The 24,202-nt window shown below is 39.2% G+C and overlaps 1 protein-coding gene across 3 annotated transcripts in view; it reads left to right on the top strand.

Moving 5' to 3' along the window:
- Positions 1 to 24,202, top strand: part of sez6b (seizure related 6 homolog b) — a 243,156-nt gene that overhangs the window by 74,636 nt on the left and 144,318 nt on the right. For all 3 annotated transcript variants that reach the window (XM_086260610.1, XM_086260609.1, XM_086260608.1), the window contains exons 2-3: positions 12,870 to 13,394; positions 20,182 to 20,315. In XM_086260610.1, the coding sequence (XP_086116736.1) occupies positions 12,870 to 13,394; positions 20,182 to 20,315 (659 nt within the window). The remainder of the gene's footprint in view (positions 1 to 12,869; positions 13,395 to 20,181; positions 20,316 to 24,202) is intronic.

Raw genomic sequence — 24,202 nt, 5'->3', positions numbered from 1 at the left:
ATGAAAATCATGTTTTTCTTGAAGGATGCAGACTTCTTCCTGTACCACTGCTTGAAGAAGGTGTCTTCCAGAAACTGGCAGTAGGACTGGGAGTTGAGCTTGACTCCATCCTCAACCCGAAAAGGCCCCACAAGCTCATCTTTGATGATACCAGCCCAAACCAGTACTCCACCTCCACCTTGCTGGCGTCTGAGTCGGACTGGAGCTCTCTGCCCTTTACCAATCCAGCCACGGGCCCATCCATCTGGCCCATCAAGACTCACTCTCATTTCATCAGTCCATAAAACCTTAGAAAAATCAGTCTTGAGATATTTCTTGGCCCAGTCTTGACGTTTCAGCTTGCGTGTCTTGTTCAGTGGTGGTCGTTTTTCAGCCTTTCTTACCTTGGCCATGTCTCTGAGTATTGCACACCTTGTGCTTTGGGGCACTCCAGTGATGTTGCAGCTCTGAAATATGGCCAAACTTGTGGCAAGTGGCATCTTGGCAGCTGCACGCTTGACTTTTCTCAGTTCGTGGGCAGTTATTTTGCGCCTTGGTTTTTCCACACGCTTCTTGCGACCCTGTTGACTATTTTGAATGAAACGCTTGATTGTTCGATGATCACGCTTCAGAAGCTTTGCAATTTTGAGACTGCTGCATCCCTCTGCAAGATATCTCACTATTTTTGACTTTACTGAGCCTGTCAAGTCCTTCTTTTGACCCATTTTGCCAAAGGAAAGGACGTTGCCTAATAATTATGCACACCTGATATAGGGTTTTGGAGCGTGATGTCACGGGGGTGGGCGTGGAAAGGATTTTGGCCCGATCCGCCATTTTGGGGGTCTAAGTAAGGAGCGAAAGCATAGCCATGGTTCGTACTTGCTGTGTGGTCCGCTGCAATGTTCGATCTTACGACCGGCACGGGAATAAGTTTCGATTGTCTTTTTATGCTTTCCCAACCTGGAAGCAACATGAAGGAGCTCATGTATCGGATATTACCAAACGAAGGCGTCTAGCCTGGATAGCAGCCGTGAGACGAGCTGATATCAAGTTCTGTTACGTCTCCAGATATCAGTTGGTGTGCTCAAGACATTTTCATTCCGGTAAGTTCTAAATATGTTCACATCACACTTTATAGCTGAATAATATCATCGTTGGTGGTCTCGGAAGTTATAGAAATTGCGATCAAACATAGAATGGAGTGACTTGATTGGTTGATGTAAAGACAATAAATGAAATGAGACAGGAAGGACACAAATTGCCGTTAATAATTTACCCGATTATCAATGTGTTAATTTGCATGTACTTTACAATTATGGGCATATAATATGATAACGATATTTTAGCAGTTCAATGATAAATGTGTAACATTAATTATGGTGGGGGGTGGAAAATTGCTATTTCACTCGATGCACTCCAGCTGACTTACTTTGACGACGTACTCAGAGTTTGGCGGCTTGAAAATAGCCAAATCTTGCACCCAGCCATTTGTAAATTGGATGTGCGCCTCCAGTGACTTGTAATTACGAAACTGGTTCGCTGTGTAAGCGCTTACTCCACAAACAAGATACGTGAAGATATCGGGGTAGGACAGTGGCGGTAAGTCGTCTGGGTCTTTACTCCACTGCCGTATTTCATATGGGTCCAGATTTGCGATGCACTCTATTTTTTTTTTTTTCAAGTACCGCTGCTTCGCCTCTGGACGCAATCGGTCTCTATACCGTCCGTTTTCTTTTGAGCTGCTTTTAAGCATGTTTCTTGTCGTAGTCGTTCCAACACAGTGTGTTTGTTTTGATTCGTAGACCCCGAAAATGGAGCTGCGCTCCCACAATGCATTGCGGCGTGATGTCAACTCCAAAGCCCTATAGGGTGTTGATGTCATTAGACCACACCCCTTCTCATTACAGAGATGCACATCACCTAATATGCTTAATTGGTAGTAGGCTTTCGAGCCTATACAGCTTGGAGTAAGACAACATGCATGAAGAGGATGATGTGGACAAAATACTCATTTGCCTAATAATTCTGCACTCCCTGTATTAGGATGTTCTACATTTTCCTTAAAAAGCCTTCAGTTAATCCAAAATGCTGCAGCGACAGTACCGACAGGAAAACTAGACAGGGTAACTGGAAATAGAGAGGATATTTCTCCCATATTGGTTTCTCTTCATTGGCTACCTGTCAAGTCTAGAGTCAAATTTAAAATCTGTCTCTACATACAAAGTCTTACATAAAAAGGCCTCATCATATCTTAAAGAATGCATAGTAGCATATTATTTGCATATTATTCCAATAAAGCACTATACTCTCAGACTGAAAACATACTTGTGATTCCTAGGGTATTTAAAAGCCTTCAGCTTTCAGATCCCTCATCTGTGGAACCAGCTACCAGTTTGGATTTGGGAGACAGACACCCTCTCTATACTGGGGTTAAAACTTTCCTTTTTGAGAACACTGGGATGAATCAGGTGACCCTGAACCCTCCCTTACTTAAATTGCTATGGTCTTAGGCTGCTAGGGCATTCCCATGATCCACTAAGCATTTCTTTTCCACTCACCTATTTTGTCTCTCCTTGTTGTTATGCGTCACTATTGCTGCTAATTACTAAACTCTGCCTTTGTGCCCCAAAGAATGTCTTGTGTTCTCTTTTTTTCCCTTTCCTCAACCAGTCGTGACAGATGGCTTGCCCCTCCCCCCAAACCTGGTTTTGCTCGAGCTTTTGTTCTGTTAAAGAGAATCTTTCCTTCCTACCACTTGCTCGTCTGTGGTCATGTGATTGCTGTGATTTTATTTTGTGTTTGATTATTTTAGTCTAGTCTACAATGTAAAGTGCCTTCAGGTGGCACTTGCTGTGAATTGGTGGTATATACATTAAATAATATGTAGACTTGTTAAACAAACATATGCTTGAACTGAATAGAGTTTCTACAAGCAAATACAGTAAGAAAACAGTTCCTTCTAGCTTATTATCTCTACACATGCAGTGTGGTCACTTCTATTTTACTCAACTATTAACAGCATTCACCTGTGTGGTCACTACAACATCCAGTTATAAATCAGTTTGGAGTCATCAATTCAATCATTTTTACAGCCCTGAATGAATTTCTGCCAGGTCAGACATATCAAGCACTGATAGCACAGCTTTGTTTTGTCTCAGTAAGTACTTTCCCTCTAAATCACAATTCCTGCCAGTGATGAGGTGGACGTCTGCCAAACAATTTCTGCTTGCCATTGTTAGATAGGTGGATCCAGACTTCTCTCTAGGACTGTTTTTTTTTTTTTGTGTGTGTCTCTTTCTTTTTCTACAATCCATGGGTGGAAAAGTGACAGCCACCAAAACCTGAGCTCACCCTGAATCCTCACTGGTTACTGCTACACTTAGAGCAAAAACAGGGTCCCTGTCTCTCAGCATTTTGGCACATACAGCGAGCAAAATCAAATGCAATAAAAGCATGTCTGGATTTGGGCTTGTTAAGCAAGAGAAGAGCCTTTAATTGCTTGAGCTTTGTGCAGCTTCACAAAGAGAATACATCGCTAATCTGTAGCTCAAGGGTGAATGTTTGTGACTAAAAAAGCAAAGATGCAAAGTATGGTGGAGGAAAAAGAAAGGTGTTTGACACACTGTGGCTGCTGGCAGAGTATTTAATTTTATCATTATGACATGTGTCTGCGAGGTTCACTCAAAATATTTCAATTACACTGGTGAGGACTGAGCTTCTTGTGATTTGTGGTAAACCACAATGGAAGCTCTTGAAAGGCTTTTAAATTTTACTATTCAGTTATGATAACATTGAATCATTGTCTGACATAAGGAAACATAGTAAACTGCAACAATCACTTCAAAAAAGCCTCACAGGGAAAAACCAGTGAGACTAATTTAACAGAGAAAATGAAAAGGAACACATTAATACATGCACTGCTGTAATATTTGACTTTCTATATTTTGACAACTATCTGACTTTCTAAGATAATTTAGCGCTGAGGGAGTGAACGTGCTGGAGAAAAATGCAACATTTTGTTTAGCGCCAATTTGTAAAATAGGGTGAATAAAGCATTATCATCACAATTACTTTAAGCTGAAATAGTGATTCAGGTAGAACATATGTTTGAGTGGCTGCAAGAAACGAAAACCCCCAGAAAAACACTACATTTATGTGACGATCAAGGAACGTATATGTAACAAACTGACAAAGGAGGAAAAATATAGGTGCAAATCATGGGAAGCGATCATAGCAAACAATCAGTGAATGAGAGAAGAAGTCAAACTAAACACAAGGCACAAGCAGCAAAATAAAGCAGGAAATAAAATGTTATAACTACAACGGAACAAAAGGATGAGAGAACCTAATACAAGGCCAATGACACAAGAGGATGGAACAAAATTTCTTATACAGCCATAATCTGACAACAAAACATAACACAATGCAGAAAATACATGAAAACAATAGGCAAACTATAGGCAGGAATAGAGGACTGAGGAGTAACTACACTCAAAGGAAAACATGAAGCAAGTAATCAAACAATGTAAGAATCAACAGTGCATATTTAAATAAATAAAACTAAAAAGTCCATAAACACAGAGACATAGGCTCAATGACCCAGGGCCATGCCATTACACTGCAGCCAATGGTACGTGACTTGTCTATGATTTCACTTCTCTTCTTTTAGGGGCATATCCTCGGGCAGAATACTGAACCCTGAGTTGCAGCCATCAGAGTGCACGTGACATAGGTGTTCAGGTGAAGTCAGTGGGACTTGTAGCAGAGAGTGCTTTGACTGCAAAAGCAATGAAATTGAATAGAATAGGAAAACATGCTCCATAGATTAAAAACATTATTAACCAGCTTGTACTGCACACACTCCTTCTTGACCACTTTAAGTGTCCGAAGCACACGTCTATGCAACTCTTCCAGTGCTTCATGTGCTGCACTCACATTAAGTGGTCACCCAGTCTAACTTCAGAGAGCTTAAATGAAAGAAATCCCATTAAAAGGCACAGGAGGAGTTTGTTTTGGGTCTTTCTTCTTCTTTTATCCCTGTTTTAGTTCATTTGCTGCAAGACATCTGCTTGATGCAGATGCTCCTTTATATTAAAAGAGTGTTCTGTTTCCTTTGTCTTTTAACAGCCAAATAAAGCCAAAATATTCATAAAAGGAGACCATTCAGGCTCACTTATTCTTCTCATGGCATACAGGACCTTAGTAGAAGTGAATGGTTATTTTGTGAAAAATGTGTTTGATATACTGTAGTTCAGATGAATGACTGCTAAAGGGAGATTTAGAATAATCCAAAGATCAGGCTTTGGAAGCACAAAGCAGAGCTTTTCTTCCAGGGTGCGTGTGTCTCCTACTGTAAACTGCTTTGAACTTTAATGTGAGGGATTTGTATTGGAATCATGGTTTATTCAAAGGTGAGCTTAGAATCAGTTGTGGCTCTTTGACAGCTTAGGGGGAAGACATCAAAGATTCCCTGAAGGTGTTTTGCTCATTTTCACAATTGTCCTCTTGCTGTAGCACAAAGAACAGAAACCTGCTGCTGAAGAAAAGAAACAGCCAAAAGAAAGAAAAGAATAGCACACTGCTTCGTTGTGAAAGAAAAAGTGGTTTTTTTTGCTTTTTTTGTTTGCCCCCTTCCTTATTTTCTGGTGTTTTTCATATTTGTCATATACCTACATGTTTGAGATCATCAAACAAATTTTAATATTAGACAAAGATAACCTGAGTAAATACAAAATGGAGTTTTTAATGATGATTTCATTGATTAAGCTATCTGGTCCTATGTAAGTAATGAAATCATTAATGAACTGTGATTAGCCACATTTTTTGGAAAGCTGAGTTTAGTTTCACTAAACACTTATGCCAGATTACTGCCAGACTTGTTGAATCAAAAAAAAAAATCACTTAAATAGAACCTGTCTGACAAATTGAAGCAGGCTAAAGGATCTGAAAAAGCAACACATCATACCACAATCTAAAAAAACACTTTAGAAACAAAATCACGGACCTCTATCAGTCGGAAAAGTGTAACAAAGCCATTTCTAAGGCTTTGGGACTCCATTTACCCATGGTGAGAGCCATTATCCAGTAATGGTAAGAACATGGAACCGTGGTAAACCTTTCTGGGAGTGACCAGCCTACCAAAATTATTTTCAGAGCATTGCGCAGAACACATGTTGTACTGATGTGTCGGTCGCGAACGAAATGGCTCTTAGAGCCGGCTCCTTATCGCGAGCCATGTTTTTTTTTTTCTTTCTCTCACCCTCTCTCGCACTTTTTTTCCGCTTCACTCAGCATGCGAGCCTTGTGCTCTACGCTGGGAAGAGGGGCGGTAGTTACACTCAGTAGCACAGGAACAGAGCGGGAGGGAGAGATGGACAAAGAGAGCCAGGGACAACAACGTCACATTAGAAAGGTATAGTAATCATCCACAACTATTTTCAGTTGCGGATGATAAAGGATTCAGAAAGTTTATTCATGCAGGTCCATATGACAGAGAATGTGCATCTTCTTTTTGTTTTCATATTATAATTTATATTTAATTGTGTTGCAGTGTTTTGTGTTGTTTCACTTTAAAAGGAAAAAGCTGAAAATTTAAATAGTTAAAAGTTGAAATGTGAATAGTTGATTTTTGTATTATATGATTTATTTATTACATTTTATGTGGAGTGAATAAATAAAAGTATATTTATGGTGGCCCCTACAGACAAAACACGTACAAACTCCAAAACACGTAAAAAACACGTACAAACTCCAAAACATGTAAAAACTCAGAAGCACATAAAAAACTCAAAAGCACATAAAAACTCAAAACACATACAAAAGACGGTTGATCTGATATCCTCGTGTTGGTGTTGTTCCCAGATCATCATACTAAATGTTGTTCCAGGATCAACATTGCAAGTGACCAATCAGAATGTTGTGACGTCATACTTTTGCGACTTCGGGAAAAACCGGCGTAAAACAAAAAACTGTACTAAAGCTGCGTGAAACCGCCTCTGTCCGCCGATCAACGGACCCTGACCCTAACCCTAACCGTAACCCTTTAATAAACAGTAAGCAGAATTGATATTGTCCTTGCAACATTGGAATTTCATAAATGCACGAATGGCTTGGCGCGCAAAAGAATAACGTCACAATAATGTGATTGGTCACTTGCAATGTTGAACCTGGAACAACATTTTCATGATGGTCTGGGAACAACACCAACACGAGGATATCAGATCATCCTACAAAAGATAACAGAAGTGCTCCAGGATGCTAGTGGCAGTGTTGAGCTTTTGTTACCTAGTGGCTACACAAGCCAGTAAATACCAATGACCGGATTTTCTGTGTGGTAATAACAGGTAAATGAACTTTTTTTCTTTTTAATTATTTGACTATATATGAATGCTTGTGTATAAATACACAAACAATACACATATGCTTTCATGCTTTCAATTGTGTAATTTAAGTGATCTAGGTAGCTCTGTTTTGGAAGTTCAGTTCATGCTAGAAATGTGTTTTGGAGTTTGTATGTGCTTTTTGGAGTTTGTACGTGTTTTGTCTCTAGGGGCCACCGCATATATTTATATATAAATAAAACCACTTTTTTTTTTTTTCGGTTCGGAGCCGAAAGAGCCGGTTCGGCTCACTAAAAAGAGCCGGAAATCCCATCAGCCCCGCCCCTCCCTGAGCCTGGTTCTGCCGGAGGTTTCTTCCTGTTAAAAGGGAGTTTTTCCTTCCCTCTGTCGCCAAAGTGCTTGCTCATAGGGGATCATATGATTGTTGGGTTTTTCTCTGTATCTATGAAGCGCCTTGAGGCGACTTTTGTTGTGATTTGGCGCTATATAAATAGAATTGAATTGAATTGAATAGTAAAAGACTGATTGCCAGTCATTGCTAAAGCTTGATTTCAGCTGTTGCTGCTAAGGGTGACCCAACCAGTTATTAGGTTTAGGGGGCAATCATTTTCACACAGGACCATGTAGGTTTGTTTTCTTTCCCCTTATCAACAATAAACACTTTAGAAACTGCATTTTGTGTTAACTTTTGTTATGCTTGTGTAATATTTTAATTTCTTTGATAATCTGAAACATTTAAGTGAGACAAACATATTAAAAAGACTTTTTCACTCCATAAGGAAAAAAAAAGACTTTTTACAATTCTAAGCTTCTAAGATTAGATTGTTTGCCACGGTTTGGTATTACTTTTATTCTTCAACAAGACTAAAATCTCTGAGAAAAGCTTCTTCTCATTTCTTTAAGCAGTTTTCATTAATAGTCCTCTGGGTTTCTTGAATGACATACCCAAGGTCTTCTTTGGATGTTGGCTGCCTTTTGTTCTACTCTCCGACAAGATGATTCAACAATGCTTCAATACTGTTGTGGAGGTCTTTTTTTCCTGTTTCATTTCTTTAAGAATTGCTTCTTGACAATCACCCTTCCACTGAGACCATTTCTGATGAAGCTTTCTTATGGACATGACTTTCAGATACTGTTCAATTGGCCTCAACTTGTCCAGCTCCCTTAATTTTCTAAGCACACACTACACAGCATATTTATATAAACCAAATCTTCAGCTAATAGAACTTTGGAATAATTTTATTGGTGAAAAAATACTATTTTATGTGTGTCAAATGGTATTGCCCTGGATACTGTGGCTTCACTGAAAGAAAAAACCTCCCAGAACTTCAATAATTACCTCCTCCTAACTATTAATGTATCCAGTAGATCCAATTTCTACAAGACTGCTCAGAGAAGTCCTGCTATTAATTAATGCTTTGATCTTAATTGTGATCAGTCTATCTCTAATTAACCCTCTGGGGTCCAGGGTATAATTGGCCATTTTTGACTACTTTTGATTTTACCTCTATATTTCACCTTTAAAAATTGTTTATCTTGCCTTGTTTGGTATCATTATTTTCAGCACAACCTCAAATATCTGAAATTGGCGTTATTTTTTCATTTTGGCATACTATATTAGCACAATTGATCTAAATTCAGACAAAAATTGTTTTTAAATCCGAGTAGAAAATATATTATATTTTTTTACTGTAAAAACCACAAACATGTTTAACGAATCATTTTCATAACTTGAAATGCAAATAGAAATGATACCTTTCTAAAAATTATGCACAAGTTTTGCAAACAACAAAGTTATATGGTGCTATTTACCTGGGGTGGCTGTAGCTCAGGTGGCAGAGCAGGTCAGCCGCTAATCAGAAGGTCGGTGGTTCGATCCCAGGCTGCCTCCTGGCTGCATGCCAAATGTCCTTGGGCAAGATACTAACAAAAAACATTCATGAAGTTTGGTTCTTTTATGACTTTATTTTGGGTCACCAGCAAATGTGATCACTTTTTTCTGTTAACCCTGTTAACAAAGAAGTATCTGTTCCAATCACTCTATCAGAGAAAAATCAGAGTTTTAGAAATAACGGGACACTCGGTAGAGCCATTATATTATATTCTTTAGAAGTGTATGTAAACTTTTGACCACAACTGTATTCATATGTTGCAGAGTTTCAGTCAGGTTTCAGAACTCATCACAGTACAGTTATTGATCCTAGGCTGGACTACTGTAATTCATTATTGTTGAGATGGCAGAAACAAGAATGTAATAATTTCTAAGTTATTATCACTCAAGTCCCTGTGGTAGTTTCTGTGTAATAAGGAAGAAACAGAGCTGATAAAATGTAAAACTATATATTATATAAATAAAACGGAATTAAATTGAATTGGATGACCATTAAAATGCAGGATTGGGCAAATCTGTTCTCAATACTACTACTACTAAAAATAATAATAATAATAGTAAAAAGAGGGAGAAGAATTAATCTATTGATCTGAAATTACTCCTTAATTAATCATCAGTATTATCAATATTGATTATAGTTTGGCATATACCCTTCAGTATACTTATGTATTTTTATAGATTTCAAATCCTTCTGTATCTGCAATATTCTAACACACAACTGAATTATTTTGACCCAAATAAAACACAAGCATATCCATTACATTATAGACTTTGTAGCAGCAAGCTGCAGATGTTCAGTCAATTGACTTAAGATTCTTTATTTTCCTTTATTTTCCTTGTTACTTGCAAATCTACTCAATTGTGTGCAAAGAGCTGTGCACATGTTTGACAAGGGAGTTGCTGGGAGGAAAGTGGCACAGCTACAATAAAGCCTGATTGTTTGAAGCAGATAGCTATTAGCTGGAAGAGAGTGGGAGTTATTATGGTGGAAATGAAGCATTGTTAAGGAAACATAAGACTTCCCTCAGTGGATGATAGCCTCCTGAAGTGGTCTCAGATTAGATCTCACAGGTGCACTTGGGAGGGCAGCACTAATCATTACATTGGGAGAATTATAGCGGCTCATCAAATCTCCTCAGGAACGAACATTAAGGCTTATTACGAGGATGATAGCGAGGGTAGAATCCACTAATGTGAATAATTTATGAGAACTCTTTGGGTTGTACTGTTGGGCTTTTTAAAAGAACTTTCCCATTTGCCAATTGACTCCCTACACTAATGCACTGCTCCACATAAATAAGTGTTGAGAGCAAGTCTGACTTAATAGCTTTAAAAAAAATGGTATGAATTTGCAGTGATATATGAGTAAATGTTATTGTCTCCATCCAAAAGCATGTGACGGGCCCTCGCTGCCTGGATGTCAGGATGCACCGCTTTGGACAGAGTAAAGATATAAAGAGGGGGACTGCATGTCAGTTTAATTCTGCGATATGAAGTTAAGCTATCAAAATCACTGCAGCTTTGTGATATTAAAACATGTTTCAATTACACAGCATTTTGAAATTGTTTTACAAAACATTTGAGCCATGAATAGTCTTTTTCTGACTGTAGAGATCATACAAATGTAATCATTTGTATCGTTTAATCATTTAATCATTGTGCTTACACACCCATGGCCAAGAAATCTAGTACAGGGAATTTCCAGAATTTAATCTCCATTTGTTATTCTCCTAACGTTTTTTAATTCAGCACTAAATTAATAAAAATGATTAGTTCTGTACAATGCAGCATGACTTATTTCACCACCATAAAAAGTGTGACAGTTTTGTTCAATGCTGTACAGTGAGTCTTTTCATTCATTACATTTCATGAAATCTTCTCTAGTTGATGGAGATTCATCCCGGTCATGGTAGTCTAAGGCAGTCCGTGAGTTGTTTGGTACCGGGCTGCAAGAGTTGAGGCTTGAGTGTGAAATTTACGATTTTCAGGGTTTTTATCATTATTTAGTTATCGTTTTATCGTTAACTCTGTTTCCCTGGGTCGTTTCCTGTGTTATGAATAAATCTTCTTTTTTTCGGTGCCGGTACTGGTTTTATTTTGTTGTATTTATCCGTGACACCTTAAAGGCCAGTCCGTGAAAATATTGTTGGACATAAACCGGTCCATGGCGGTTGGGGAACCGCTGGTCTAAGGAGCTTTGAAAGAAAGCAACTGGACTTCTTTGAGTTTCTTGAAGACATTTCACCTCCCATAGGAGAAGCTTCTTCAGTTTTTCTCTACATCACACATGTTGACCAAGTTGGCGAGCAAGAGGAAAGCTTAATCTTTGAAGCTTGTTTGCTTGCTAATAGTAGCTGTGTTTCCATACAAAGCACAGCTGGCAACTGATCTCAGAGCAGTGAAAGCTAAACCAGTGACAGCTTGCCTAGCACACTTGTCTCACATGAATTTACTATGAAAGACCAGAGGTTTATTCACAATGTGCACGCAGAATATCTCTTTGACATTTCCAGAGAGAGATTGCCAGGGAGATTCCTCTACCACGTCAACTACTAATTTGACCCCCATCTGCTCCAGTCTGCATGCCAAATATCCTTGGGCAGGAACTCCAATTTGCTCTCTGATGCTTCGATGGTAAATGGCCTGTATTTGTATAGCGCTTTTCTAGTCCCTAAGGACCCCAAAGCGCTTTACACAACCTGTCATCCACCCATTCACACACACATTCACACACTGGTGATGGCAAGCTACATTGTAGCCACAGCCACCCTGGGGCGCACTGACAAAGGCGAGGCTGGCGCCACCGGGCCCTCTGACCACCACCAGTAGGCAACGGGTGAAGTGTCTTGCCCAAGGACACGACGACCGAGACTGTCCAAGCCATGGGCTCGAACCGGCAACCTTCCGATTACAAGGCGAACTCCCAACTCTTGAGATCGCCCCGATCAGAGTATGGATATGTGTGAATACCGTAGAAAAAAGTACTTGTGTGAATGGGTGAGTGAGGCAAGTTGTGTAAAGCACTCTGAGTGCTCGGGTAGAGCAGAAAACCATTATGTATAAGAACAAGTCCATTTAGCATTTAGTTCGATCATGCTACTCACTTGTGTCAGCAGAATATTCCTTTTACAACATAACAAAAAATTGAAGTTCACACTATGAACGTAAACTAAGTAAAATAAAATAAAAAAATTGTACAAAACAGTCAACACATAATAAGAAATGAAAACATGCGAATCACAAACTGAATATTCTACATTTTAAACCACCTTCTCCAAAGTAAAATATTTACAACAGAACCATACTGCAAAGTAGCACAAAACCTTTTTCCATCTTTGAAGGGAATTAATAAAAGTTCCTATAAATGCATCATGTCTTTATAATGTTAGTCTTGATTTTAACCCCCTGAGACTCATTTTTTCCATTTCTTCTACATATTGATTTGGACCTTGCAATTATAAAAACTATGCACTATCATTGTTGTTTTGTTTTTTAAAAGTTGATCTGCTAGAAGTGTGATAATGGCTGTGGATGGAGAGGTTCAGAACTAGAGCAGCAAGCAGGAAAGTAAAGCGTGGAATTCCTGCACTTGGCCAGGTGATGATTAAGTCTGTGATATGAACCACCATCCCTCTATGATTTTCTTTCATTCTCTGCAGCCTTTGCCTCTGAGGATAGTCTCTCCATCACTCCTGGGGGCATTCCCAACCTTTACCCTACCACCCAGGACACAGACAGGAGGCTCCCTGTGGTCACCACTGCACCGCCAATCAACATCCTGAATCATCACCCACTCTACCGGAATCCGCCCCAAAACCAGGCCCACCCAGGCCCTCGTGGTCAGGCAAAGTACCTTGAAGACAGTGGAGGATCAAGCTCTCAGCTTTCCACATCACCATCCAGGAGAACACTGGATAACAGTGATGAAAGGATTTCAGATGAGACTCCTGAAAGCTCCAACATGCAAGCAACCCTTTCCATACATGCATTAGCAACCACTTCTCTCTCCAGTGCACTTCTTCCAGTTACCGGCAGAGTTTTGAAAGGCCCCAAACATTCTACCATTATGACCTCCAGTGATACTGCTGCAAGGGAAAAGGTTGCAGGGGCAGGCAGTGATGAAGAGGAGACAACTACCACCACTATCACAACCACCACCATCATCACCACCATGCAGAGTCCAGGTAAGAATAGGTCTTTAAATACACCTCATTGCATAAAAATAATAGTTTTTATTATAAAGTACCAATTAATTATAGGGAAGGGAATGTATGTGTGTGTGTGTGTGGGGTGTGTGTGTGTGTGTGTGTGTGTGTGTGTGTGTGTGCGTGTGGGGGGGGGGGTTACGAGTGGAGACATTTGTGAAGTGTTGTGTCAGTTAAACTATCATCAAGTCAGCAAGAAAACAGGAAAGACTTTAAGTTTCTGTGTGAGCGATTTAATTGACCATGAAAAACGTTTTGATTAGCTGGTTCATAATAGTTTATAAATGTAGAAATATGAAAGCATTAACAAAGGGCCTCTAAACAACAATGTTATACTTTTAATAAACAAATGCTAATTTATATCTAAAGAAATATAGTTCTGTATAGTGGTAACATTCATATAGCACTTTAAATTACAAACCACATTTAAACGTCTTTATTCTATAAACTTTAGGCTCTTCGTCTACCTCATTTCCATGGCTAGTTTAGAGACCACAGTTAACCTGAACCTGCATTACCTTCAATTGCAGGAAATCTAAAGGGAGGAAACCCAGAGGGAAAGAAAGGCTACACAAATCAGAATATGCAAACTTCCTACAGAAAGGGACCAGATGGGAACCTTAGGAAGGAATCTGCTAGCTAAGTTGACAGTGCTAACCCTGTGGACCCTGTAGCTTTTCAGTGAGTCCGCACCCCAAATATTTAGAGCAGAGCCCCTAGGGCTGCACGATTAATCGTTAGAAAATCGCGATCTCAATGCATACTTATGCATTCATTTCCAAATGACAACGATTTAAAAAAAAAAAGAAAAAAAAAAGACGACGATTGTACCGCATTTTGATCCGGGACGTAATCTGCGTGAAAACAAGCGCTCACTCTTCCTGCTCAACAAATGACAAGGGCGGAGCCTTATACCACGTGATACAGAAGCTGGCTGCTAAAATTGGCAGGGAAAAAACAACGGAGAGCACGTCAGGGATGATGAGAAAGTGACAGGAGAAAATCAAACACCAATAACGGGAACCTTATACAGCGCTTCCCTATACCTGTCGAACTCCCGCAGGCACAAAGAAATTACAGAGACTATCACTTATCACCTGACCAAAGATATGGCTCCCATCAACACTGTGCAAATCGAGGGATTTAGGAAAACGATCAACACCCTAGACAAACGCTACACAGTGCCGTCCCGCAACTATTTTTCTATTGTTGCACTACCTGCTCTATACACGCAGCGTCGAGCAACGGTGGAGACGGAATTTCAAGCAGTACAACGACAAAATGTGAGACATTTGTTGTTTTTATGTTTATTTATTGTTTTTATGTTCAGTCTCAACTGTTACTAAGTTGATGTGCAATTAATAAGTGCAATAAATATTTATATTGGAAAAGAAAATCGTGAGAGAATCGTGAATCGTGAGAATCGCGATCTCAATAATAAGCAAAATCGTGATTCTCATTTTATGCAAAATCGTGCAGCCCTAAGAGCCCCACATATTTCTGGTCCTTAAAGCTCATTTGAAGTGTCAGAGGTAAAGGGAGAGAATCTGTGCTGTACAATAGAAGTGCTCTCTGTCTTGCTCTCCCTTTGGAATCAAGCTTAGACAGGAATCAGTAAAGAATTAACTCACATTTAAATTGAAATATTTCTTCTTTCTATTAAAACATTACCAGTGCTGTTGAATAATATTTTATGTATCTTATGTTCAGAATTAGTAATCAGCAGTAACAATGTACATATGTCGGTTTCTGCTATGTAGCCTGTTTATTCAATCTGTGAAACCTCTAGTTTATATTTACTGCAAATATATCGGAACCACAGCAGCTCATAGCAATCTGCAAGCAGTCTGTAAATTAAAAAACAAAAACAAAACATTTTTCAACACTCACACACCCACATACAAACACACCTTTTACCCTTTTCATAAAATTACCGTTACACCTTAAAAAGTAATAGTCTAAACAATTCAAACACCATAGAAGCCCCGTCTCTTATATCTCTTACTTTATCAGTTGACTTTGTTATCTCTTTTGTTGACACCCATGATGACTTCAAGCTCTCAGCTAATATCTACTCTGTTTGCATTTCTTATGACTGGACTGCCATAGGACTGAAATAAATTACAACAGCATCATTGCATCACTAACCCTTAATCAAGAGGTCCAAACAGGGACCACAGCAGAACAACCCAGAGACTCGCTGTTATGAAGAGAGTGGACTGGGAAAATAAATATCAAGGTATTAATTTCTTCTCGACTTTTCAGGTCAGGAAGAGCAAAGTGGGAGTAGCTTGATTAATCAGCTCATCTGTGTGCAAGATAATAACAGAGCAAAGCACTGACAGACAAACCCTGCTCCGAGACAGACATTCAGGCACAAAATTGTAATTCAGCAATAATGCTGGAGTGGACACTCCCTGAAGGGAAGTACCAAGGGGACACAGAGAGGATGTTCTTCTTCATAAAGAAGCACTTCAGCAAAAGTTTACTTTTTAGCTTAGAGATGGATGAAGGCGGTGGAGCAGAAAGCTCCCGAGGGCCACTAAGAAATGATCTGTCCTTAGCTGTCCATCACAGAGCTCAGCTGCTTCGAAAGGCAGCCAGAGACAGAGTTATTACAGTGAAGACAAGAAAAGAGCTTTAGAGCATTCTCTATGTGCCAAATAATCCACATAGTTGCATAATTTGACATTTTCTAACCAACACTAATGATTATTTAAACCATCCATCCATTCGCTTCCGCTTATCCTTTTCAGGGTCGCGGGGATTGATTATTTAAACCTTTTATTAAATTGTGAAGTACTAAAACAGAGTGTTTCTCTATTTCGTAATAATAAGGCAAATTTGTTTTTAATAAAAGATAACTTAAAATATAAATGTAATTAATACATGAATGATAAATGTAATTTGAGTAGTAGAAATTACTGTTCTGAGTTTTGTGTGTGTGTGTGTGTGTGTGTATGTGTGTGTGTGTGTGCATCAGCCAGCCCATGAGCCAGCTTCAACCTTGGCAGTTTTGTGTGTTCTGGAGTAAAGGATGAAGATAAAAACTGTGTCGCCAACTCCTTAAACGCATAATCCTAAATCAGAAAAAGAGCATTAAGTGTCGTTACTGTTAAACACAAAACCATCATTTCTATGTGATTTTAACAGATGCTTAATTATATACTGACTGTTGCATATAAATAATATATATATTATTTATATATATAATATCTAATATATTTATTTATAGTGATAATGAAAACTTCCTCTGGTTGCCCAGCTGCTTTCTCATTGGATGATTAAAATCAACTGGGAACAAGGGGATGTGTGCATCTTTTGCTACAGCTACAAATTCTGTCCATAAACAGTCCAACACCCACCAGAAATTAGTCCAACAATGCAGACCAAACTCTTGCGATGATGTACATGGGCTAAATAGCTTAACATAACAACAACGTAACAAAGGGTCAGACACCCTATTCATGTAGCCTTCTCCATGTCCAAAAAATGCATTTAGATTGGTTGGGCAAACTTCCATGCACGCTAGAACATCTTTGAGAGGATAAAGAGCAGGTCCAGCATTCCTTAATCCGGGACAAAAGCATGATTCAATATAAAATTTTTTTTTTTTTTTAAATCTTAGAGAGGTAGAGCTTTTTAGAAGTAAACTGGGCAGAGATTTACCAATCTGCAAAAAAACTACAAATACAAATTGTGGATCATCTACAGTACATAACCTCATCACCAAAATCTGGAGAAAATTCTGATACAAGGGACAAGGCCAAAAATCTGTATTGGATCACCCTGATCTTTATGCCCTCAGGCGCTGTTGCATTAAAAACAGGCATGATTCTGGTCAATAACTGGTTGTGGTCAGAGGGCCCGGTGGCGCCAGTGTCCGGCAGCCTAGCCTCTGTCAGTGCGGCCCAGGGCTGCTGTCATCACCAGTGTGTGAATGTGTGTGTGAATGGGTGGATGACTGAATGTAGCGTAAAGCGCTTCAGGGTCCTTAGGGACTAAGTAAAGCGCTATACAAATACAGGTCATTTACCATTTATCATTTAAATCACTACATGGACTCAGGAACATTAAGAAATGATCATATATGAACACAGTTCGCTATGCAATCCATAACTGCAGTTAAAGCTCTATCATGGAATGAACAAGCTAAATGGGAACCGGATATAGAAGCACTGCTATCTTCTCAGTTAAGCTCAATTAAAACTGATCATGGCAAATTAGTCAAATTAGGAATTGGGAATCCTTTTCTGTGATCAGAAAAATAGAAATTGTTTTAACAATATCAGTGTTATTTGCTTTATGCACATAATGAGTTCAGATCAGTAGCGTCTGTGTTGGTTGGAGTGGTTGATTGATTGACTGATCAACAGGTCTTAAAATAATTATTTACCCCCACTGTAATTATTTACCAGACTTCCCTGGTGAAGGCACAGTCTCCTCGACACGCTCACAGCTGCAGGAGAGAGAAATCATGTAAATGTATTTGCTCGGGTGAAAATCACCCAGCGATACTGTTCTAGGGTTAAGCAGCTGGGGATTGAACCCCCAAGGGTCAACCCCACATAGCCCACACAACGTATTTACACATGGCCCAAATACCGCAAAGAATGACAGCCCTTTGGTGGCCCAGATCTGGTTTTCCAGAGGTAATCCACACATGGGCCAGCACAAGGCCAGTTGCAGACACACTGGTGGTCCCGTGCTGGCCCATGTGTGGGTTACCTCTGGAAAACCAGATCTGGGCCACCAAAGGGCCGTTATTCTTTGCAATATGTGGGCCATGTGTAAGTTGTGTGCAGCCACGGGCCAGTTGCAGACACACTGCTGGCCCTGTGCTGGCCCAGAACAGTTTCAGCTCTGGCCCCAGATGTCAGGCTAATGTGTACCTTAATCAAGCCACGTAATAACAACATGTGCCAGAACATAATAGTGCAAAAGTAACAGTATGAAACTCTGTTCAGACAGTGAATGGGCTGTTTCTTATAGAGCACTTGTCTACTCTCCTGGATTACTCCAAGTGCTCCATACAACATGCCATATTCACACACTTCCCTCTAAACTGAGTGCTTCCTGACTACATTTATACATATTCAGAATCTTGACAGGCAGACTGGAAGAGCCAAAGATCGAACCACTAACCTTCTGATTAGTGGGTGACCTGCTCTACCTCCTGAGCTACAGCCACCCGGTGGTTGCCACCTATGCTGGTTGATTCAGCCACCATGAAGGCCATGAAAATCTCTCGCTTTGAAAGGCATCTTCACAACTCTGCTGCATTCAAGGCTCGGACCAAGGCCAGAAGCAAGTTCAGAGACAAGAGGGTGGACGTGGGAGAGTTTTAATAATTTCCCGCTCAATGCGAGTAAACCCTCAATAGGTTTTGGATAAAGTGTACACTCACAAACCTGTCAAACCTGCATTTGAAACATTGGCTACCATAGCAGTGTAGTATTGCAACATAGCATTTGGGTCTTCTAACTAAAATAGGAAAATAGGAACATACAACTGGTTGACATACACCCTGCTATAACACCAGTCAGTCAGAAGTGCCAGCTTGATACCGGATCCAGGTCAGACCTGTTTTCTATGAGCCTGGGCCACATAAACCAAACCACAATCGGGCCAGATGTGGCGTGCCATCACATAAACAGTGCCATCTGCGTCAGGCCTGACCTGAATGACATACCATTTACCATACCAGAAGTCAGCCAGCAGTGCCGGCTTGTCACCAGATCTGGGTCAGACCTGTCTGCTATGTGGGACCCTGTCCACAACACAATGGACCTCTATAGCTCTTCCTGCAGGTGCTGGGCAGTGCCTCATGGATTAAGACCTGTCCACCAGGTGATTTTGAGAAGTATTCCTTGTTCCTTATTGGAGTCAGGTCTCCATCATCAAAATTGCACATAGTCTGGCATCTCACCCAGGAACAACTTAACTAGAGGGACAATTATGACCTTCTAGTTTCTCCCAGGACATGCAAATCCTCCCAGGGATTTGCACACTGGACACACTGGAGAGATTAGGTTTGTTAACTGGCTTGGGAACACCTTAGAGTGCCCCCATAAGAGCTGGTGGAGCTGGATGTGATGAGGAGGGTTCAGGCATCTCTGCTTAGACTGCTGTCCCCTGCCATCTTTACTCGGATAAGTGGCAGAAGACAGATAGATGGATACTCTAACTAAGCACTCGAAGTACTGTTTACTACAAACCAATTCACATACACTCAGTCCAAGCACTTTTTAATTATCATTCACCTGCATTGTGGGTAATGCCAGATAAGCCTTATACAAATAATACATCCAGATACAGATCAAACATTAAACTAAGCTGATATCCGTGTCAGACTGACTGTTATAACAATAGAATCATTGAACTATCAATAGCTGATTCTGTGGTCTCAAGATACATTGAACATAATCAATATTTTCCTTAACTACAGTTGGAAAGGTCAAAAATGTTACCCAGAATTAAAGCATAGTATCATTTTGGCATCTCCTGTTTGCAGAAAGTATTGACATTACATAAAGTGTCTTAAAAGACTCAAACCCTATTATTATAATCTGTAAGTGAAGATAAGATAACAGGGTTATTGGTCGTTATTACTATAACAAAAACATAATGAGGGGACCATTTGCATTGAGAGCAGCGTTTGTTTGGAATGGAGTTTTGAATCTGTTTTGAATGGAGTAGTTTGTGCACCAGCGTCCACACTGTTTCTATCAGTGTTATTGTTATGCTGCTGTGGTTGTTCCTGCAGTTCCCTGCCAGCTGAACCTGACTGGTCCAGAAGGCTACATCGAGGCTCCACCACACACCAATTCTGCTTTTTACTTTACAACTGACTGCAACTATATCGTCACTGTCTATACGGGCTATGGAGTGGAGGTCCAGGTAAGAAAAAGTTCAACATCCACCCGGGATATTTCGGTAGCTTACTGGATAAGCCTGATGTTAAATACTTTTGCCCAGCATACGTATGTACGTAATGGAAAATGACATACTTAGTGGTCTTAGCTATTGCAGTTTTAAGTAAACCCAAATCTAGGACTTGGAGATTAAACTTAAATAACAGCTTTATTGCTGAAGTTCAATGACTTAGGAAACACAAAACTCAGGCTTAAACTCTACCAGGGACGTTAAAAGTAGCAAAACTATTATTAGGAGATTAATAGGAAAGAGCACACAACCTGGGTTAGGACATATGATGACATGACAAGGAGCAAATGAAACCTGAAGATTTAAATACACATATAAGGTAAGGGCAGAGAGAAGACACCTTCAGCAGAATAGAATCCACCTACAACCAAAAAAGGCAGAACATGGACTGAGGGACTATCAAAACAATGGACATTATTTTTTATCAAAATAAAACATAAACACAGCGTGACTACGACACATGAGCTTGACATAGACAAAAAGGTAAACAAACAGACTTCACAAGAAGACACATACATACAAATAGACGAAATACTAGGGAACTGATATTGGTGGAAGGGAACAGAGAATAAGACAGGAAGTACAGACTACTCACCCTGACACACAGACAGAAAGTGAAAGAAGCACGGACACAAGACTGACTACACAAGAAGGAGCGTAGAACACAGAGGAGGCATGATAATAGAAACCTAAAGACTAGATAACAAAACTAAGATCTGAGAATACAAATATTACAACTCTAAAAATAAATAAAACCTCAAACAAAATCTTAACCTTAGAATATTAAATAAACTAGAGTCAAAGTCCAAACACATAAATACTGGATCACAGCCCCAGGACCATGACAATTAATTGTTTATGTGCTCTATAATTATAGTATAGTACTGTAAAAACTATTTCACAGTGTAAACGTTTTTATCAACATGTTCTTAAAAATATGCACATTGACACACATTAAAAAATAAACTGTGTTTCAAATCAAACACAGAAACCATAGCAACTGTCACAAACCTGCAAAAATGTGCAGTGTGGATTCACAAGGAGATTGAGAATTGACTGACAAATGCCATAACAGTAATTTTTTACTGAAAGATGGAGGACCATCTCAACTTTCACAGTGTGCATGCTCAATCAGTGGGTTTTCTCTATTGTATGTTCTTGACTTAGACTGACTCGTGTTGTGACTTGATGTTATATTAAAAACAGTGAATTGAAAATAAATCTCCTCACTGACTTCATTATCCAAAGTAATTTTATCTTGGAAAGAAAGATGAGATGATATTTCAGAAGTGGGAGGACTACAAGAGAATGTTCTAAGAATGTTCAGGTTTATGAAATATTTCTGGTATATATTCTATTAAAATTCAAACATATGGAAGAAGAAGAAGAAGAAGAAGAAGAAGAAGAAGAAGGTGGTTCAGAGAAAGAAGGAAGGAAGATGGAAAAAGAATCATAGTGGAGCTATATTTTAAACATGGTCTGCAAATCACTCTCCTCTCAGAACAACTGATGCGTATGTTTTATGTCTTTGCAGACTGTGGTGAAAAATCAATATGTGAATTGAAGCTATTCATCTAACAAAAAGCCAATATTGTGCAATAAGTGTTTAAACAGTCAGACAAGGACAATTTAAACACAAATGTACAATACTGACATGTATGCAGAATCATTGCATGCAGGACGGCAGCACAATGTCTGTATGAATAAAAACTAAGCCTGCATCACAGGTTGCCGATACAGTATTGATTATACTGTCAACATGGTACCCTCTTACAAAGACAACCTTTTTAAATGGCTAAACAGCATGTTTTTGTAGATCACACTCACAGTTAGGTGCAGACATGTATAGAGTACAACAGAATTGTAGGCATTTACGCTCAAGCGATATTTTGAAATATAATGCTAGGAATAGTTTTAATTTATCAGGGAATTTCTTTTGGCTTTTTAGTTAAGTCACTGAGAAGCTACTCAGTGACTTAACTAAAAATAATTCAATTAATTTCAATTTTATTTATACAGCGCCAAATCACGACAACAGTCACTTCAAGACACTTTATGTTATAAGGTAGACCCTACAATAATACATACAGAGAAAAACCCAACATTCACATGACCCATTGTAAGCACTTTGGCGACAGTGGGAAGGAAAAACTCCCTTTTAACAGGAAGAAACTTCCGGCAGAACCAGGCTCAGGGAGGGCGGAGCCATCTGCTGCGACCGGTTGGGGTGAGAGAAGGAAGACAGGGTAAAAGACATGCTGTGGAAGAGAGACGGAGATTAATAACAAGTATGATTCAATGCAGAGAGGTCTATTAACACATAGTGAGTGAAGAAGGTGACTGAAGAAGAAATACTCAATGCATCATGGGAATCCCCGGCAGCCTACGCCTATTGCAGCATAACTAAGGGAGGATTCAGAGTCACCTGATCCAGCCCTAACTATATGCTTTAGGCAAAAGGAAATTTTGAAGTCCAGTTTAAGCCTAATACAAGACTAAATCAGTTACATGTGTGCAGATATTCAGAGTTGGACTCCAATAATTTTTCAAAATTTAACGTTGTTATCAATGACCCAAAACCAAAAGTAAGGGTGCGGTTTTTCAGTTTTTATCATTCAAAGATTTTTTTTTTTGTACTTGCCTATAATTAAAACATGGACTATTCAACACTAAAATTTGGAATGTATTTAAGAGAAAAGGAAAAGGAGCCAGTACAGAAGTCAGTACAGACTATTGTTAACTTACTATACGGTAACAAGATTCTAAGAAGTGACAATACCATGGCCTACCTTGAAAAGCAATGAACAGAACCAAAGTCTTAGGAAAAGCAACTAATTTATTAAATAGTTTTATATGAAGCACTCCAAGAGGGTAGCATGACAGATGTTTACTTTGATTACGCAAACGTTGAAGTAGACAATGGATAATAGGTATTGATTTGTAAATAACTGGACATAAATAACTTCAGCATTTTATACAATGTTATATTATACTGTAGTATATTACTTACTAACTATGCAGCTCATTATTTGATATAACAGTAGTTTCTTTAAAGATATACAAATTTGGGGGTCAATGTGAATGAAAGGCAGACATGACATTTAAAAGTAAGATCAGAGATCAAATGTGATTTAGATAAAAACTGTAATGTGATTTTACAATCACCATTTACCAGTGTCATTTCCTAAATATTGCCTATACAAATAAAGGAATTTTAAGTATAGTTTTAAAGACAAAGTTTTTTAAAAGTTAATCTTTAATATCAAATCTACTGACCTTGAAGTAGAGGTCAGAGGTCGACTATGACAAGATACATTAGATGTTTATCCAGTATGTTCTATACAATGAAAAACAAACCATAATTGTAAGAATCATAACTTCTAAGTTAAAGGCTTGGGCTCAGCTATAATACTGAAACCTTTTGGGCTTTTGTGTTTAAAGCCAGAATGACATGCATGCATACATTCAAATGCAACCAAAAACACAACCTCCTTGGCAAAGATTCTTTTTTAAAGTTAAGCATAAAGCAAGTACAAGACAGCCAAGACTGTAGCAGTTTGTCTATGTGAAAGTTCAGGGCATCATTGTCCAGTGCTCCACTTGCAATATAAGTTGGATTGTAGATAGGGGGTGTGGTGTAATTGCATTGTACAGCAGATGTTAATGTAGCCGGTCAGTGTAGTTAGGCTGATGGCAGCTAGAGGGCGAGACCGGTGTGTTTTTGTATAGAATGTTATGTTATGTGGGGGCAGAGCAAGAACAAGAAAATAAAGTGTGGTTATGAACCGTACAGTGGACCCGCGTATAATTGAATAACACGACATGGTGTCAGAAGTCCTGTA

This window comes from Aulonocara sp. 'chitande type north' Nkhata Bay, linkage group LG14 (genome assembly GCF_057382095.1).
Source record: "Aulonocara sp. 'chitande type north' Nkhata Bay isolate Kocher_YH1m ecotype deep benthic linkage group LG14, A_spYH_male_GT1.1, whole genome shotgun sequence".
In the NCBI taxonomy this organism is placed as follows: Eukaryota; Metazoa; Chordata; class Actinopteri; order Cichliformes; family Cichlidae; genus Aulonocara; species Aulonocara sp. 'chitande type north' Nkhata Bay.
Note: the sequence above shows the minus strand (reverse complement) of the source record. Positions and strands in the feature narration are given on the sequence as shown.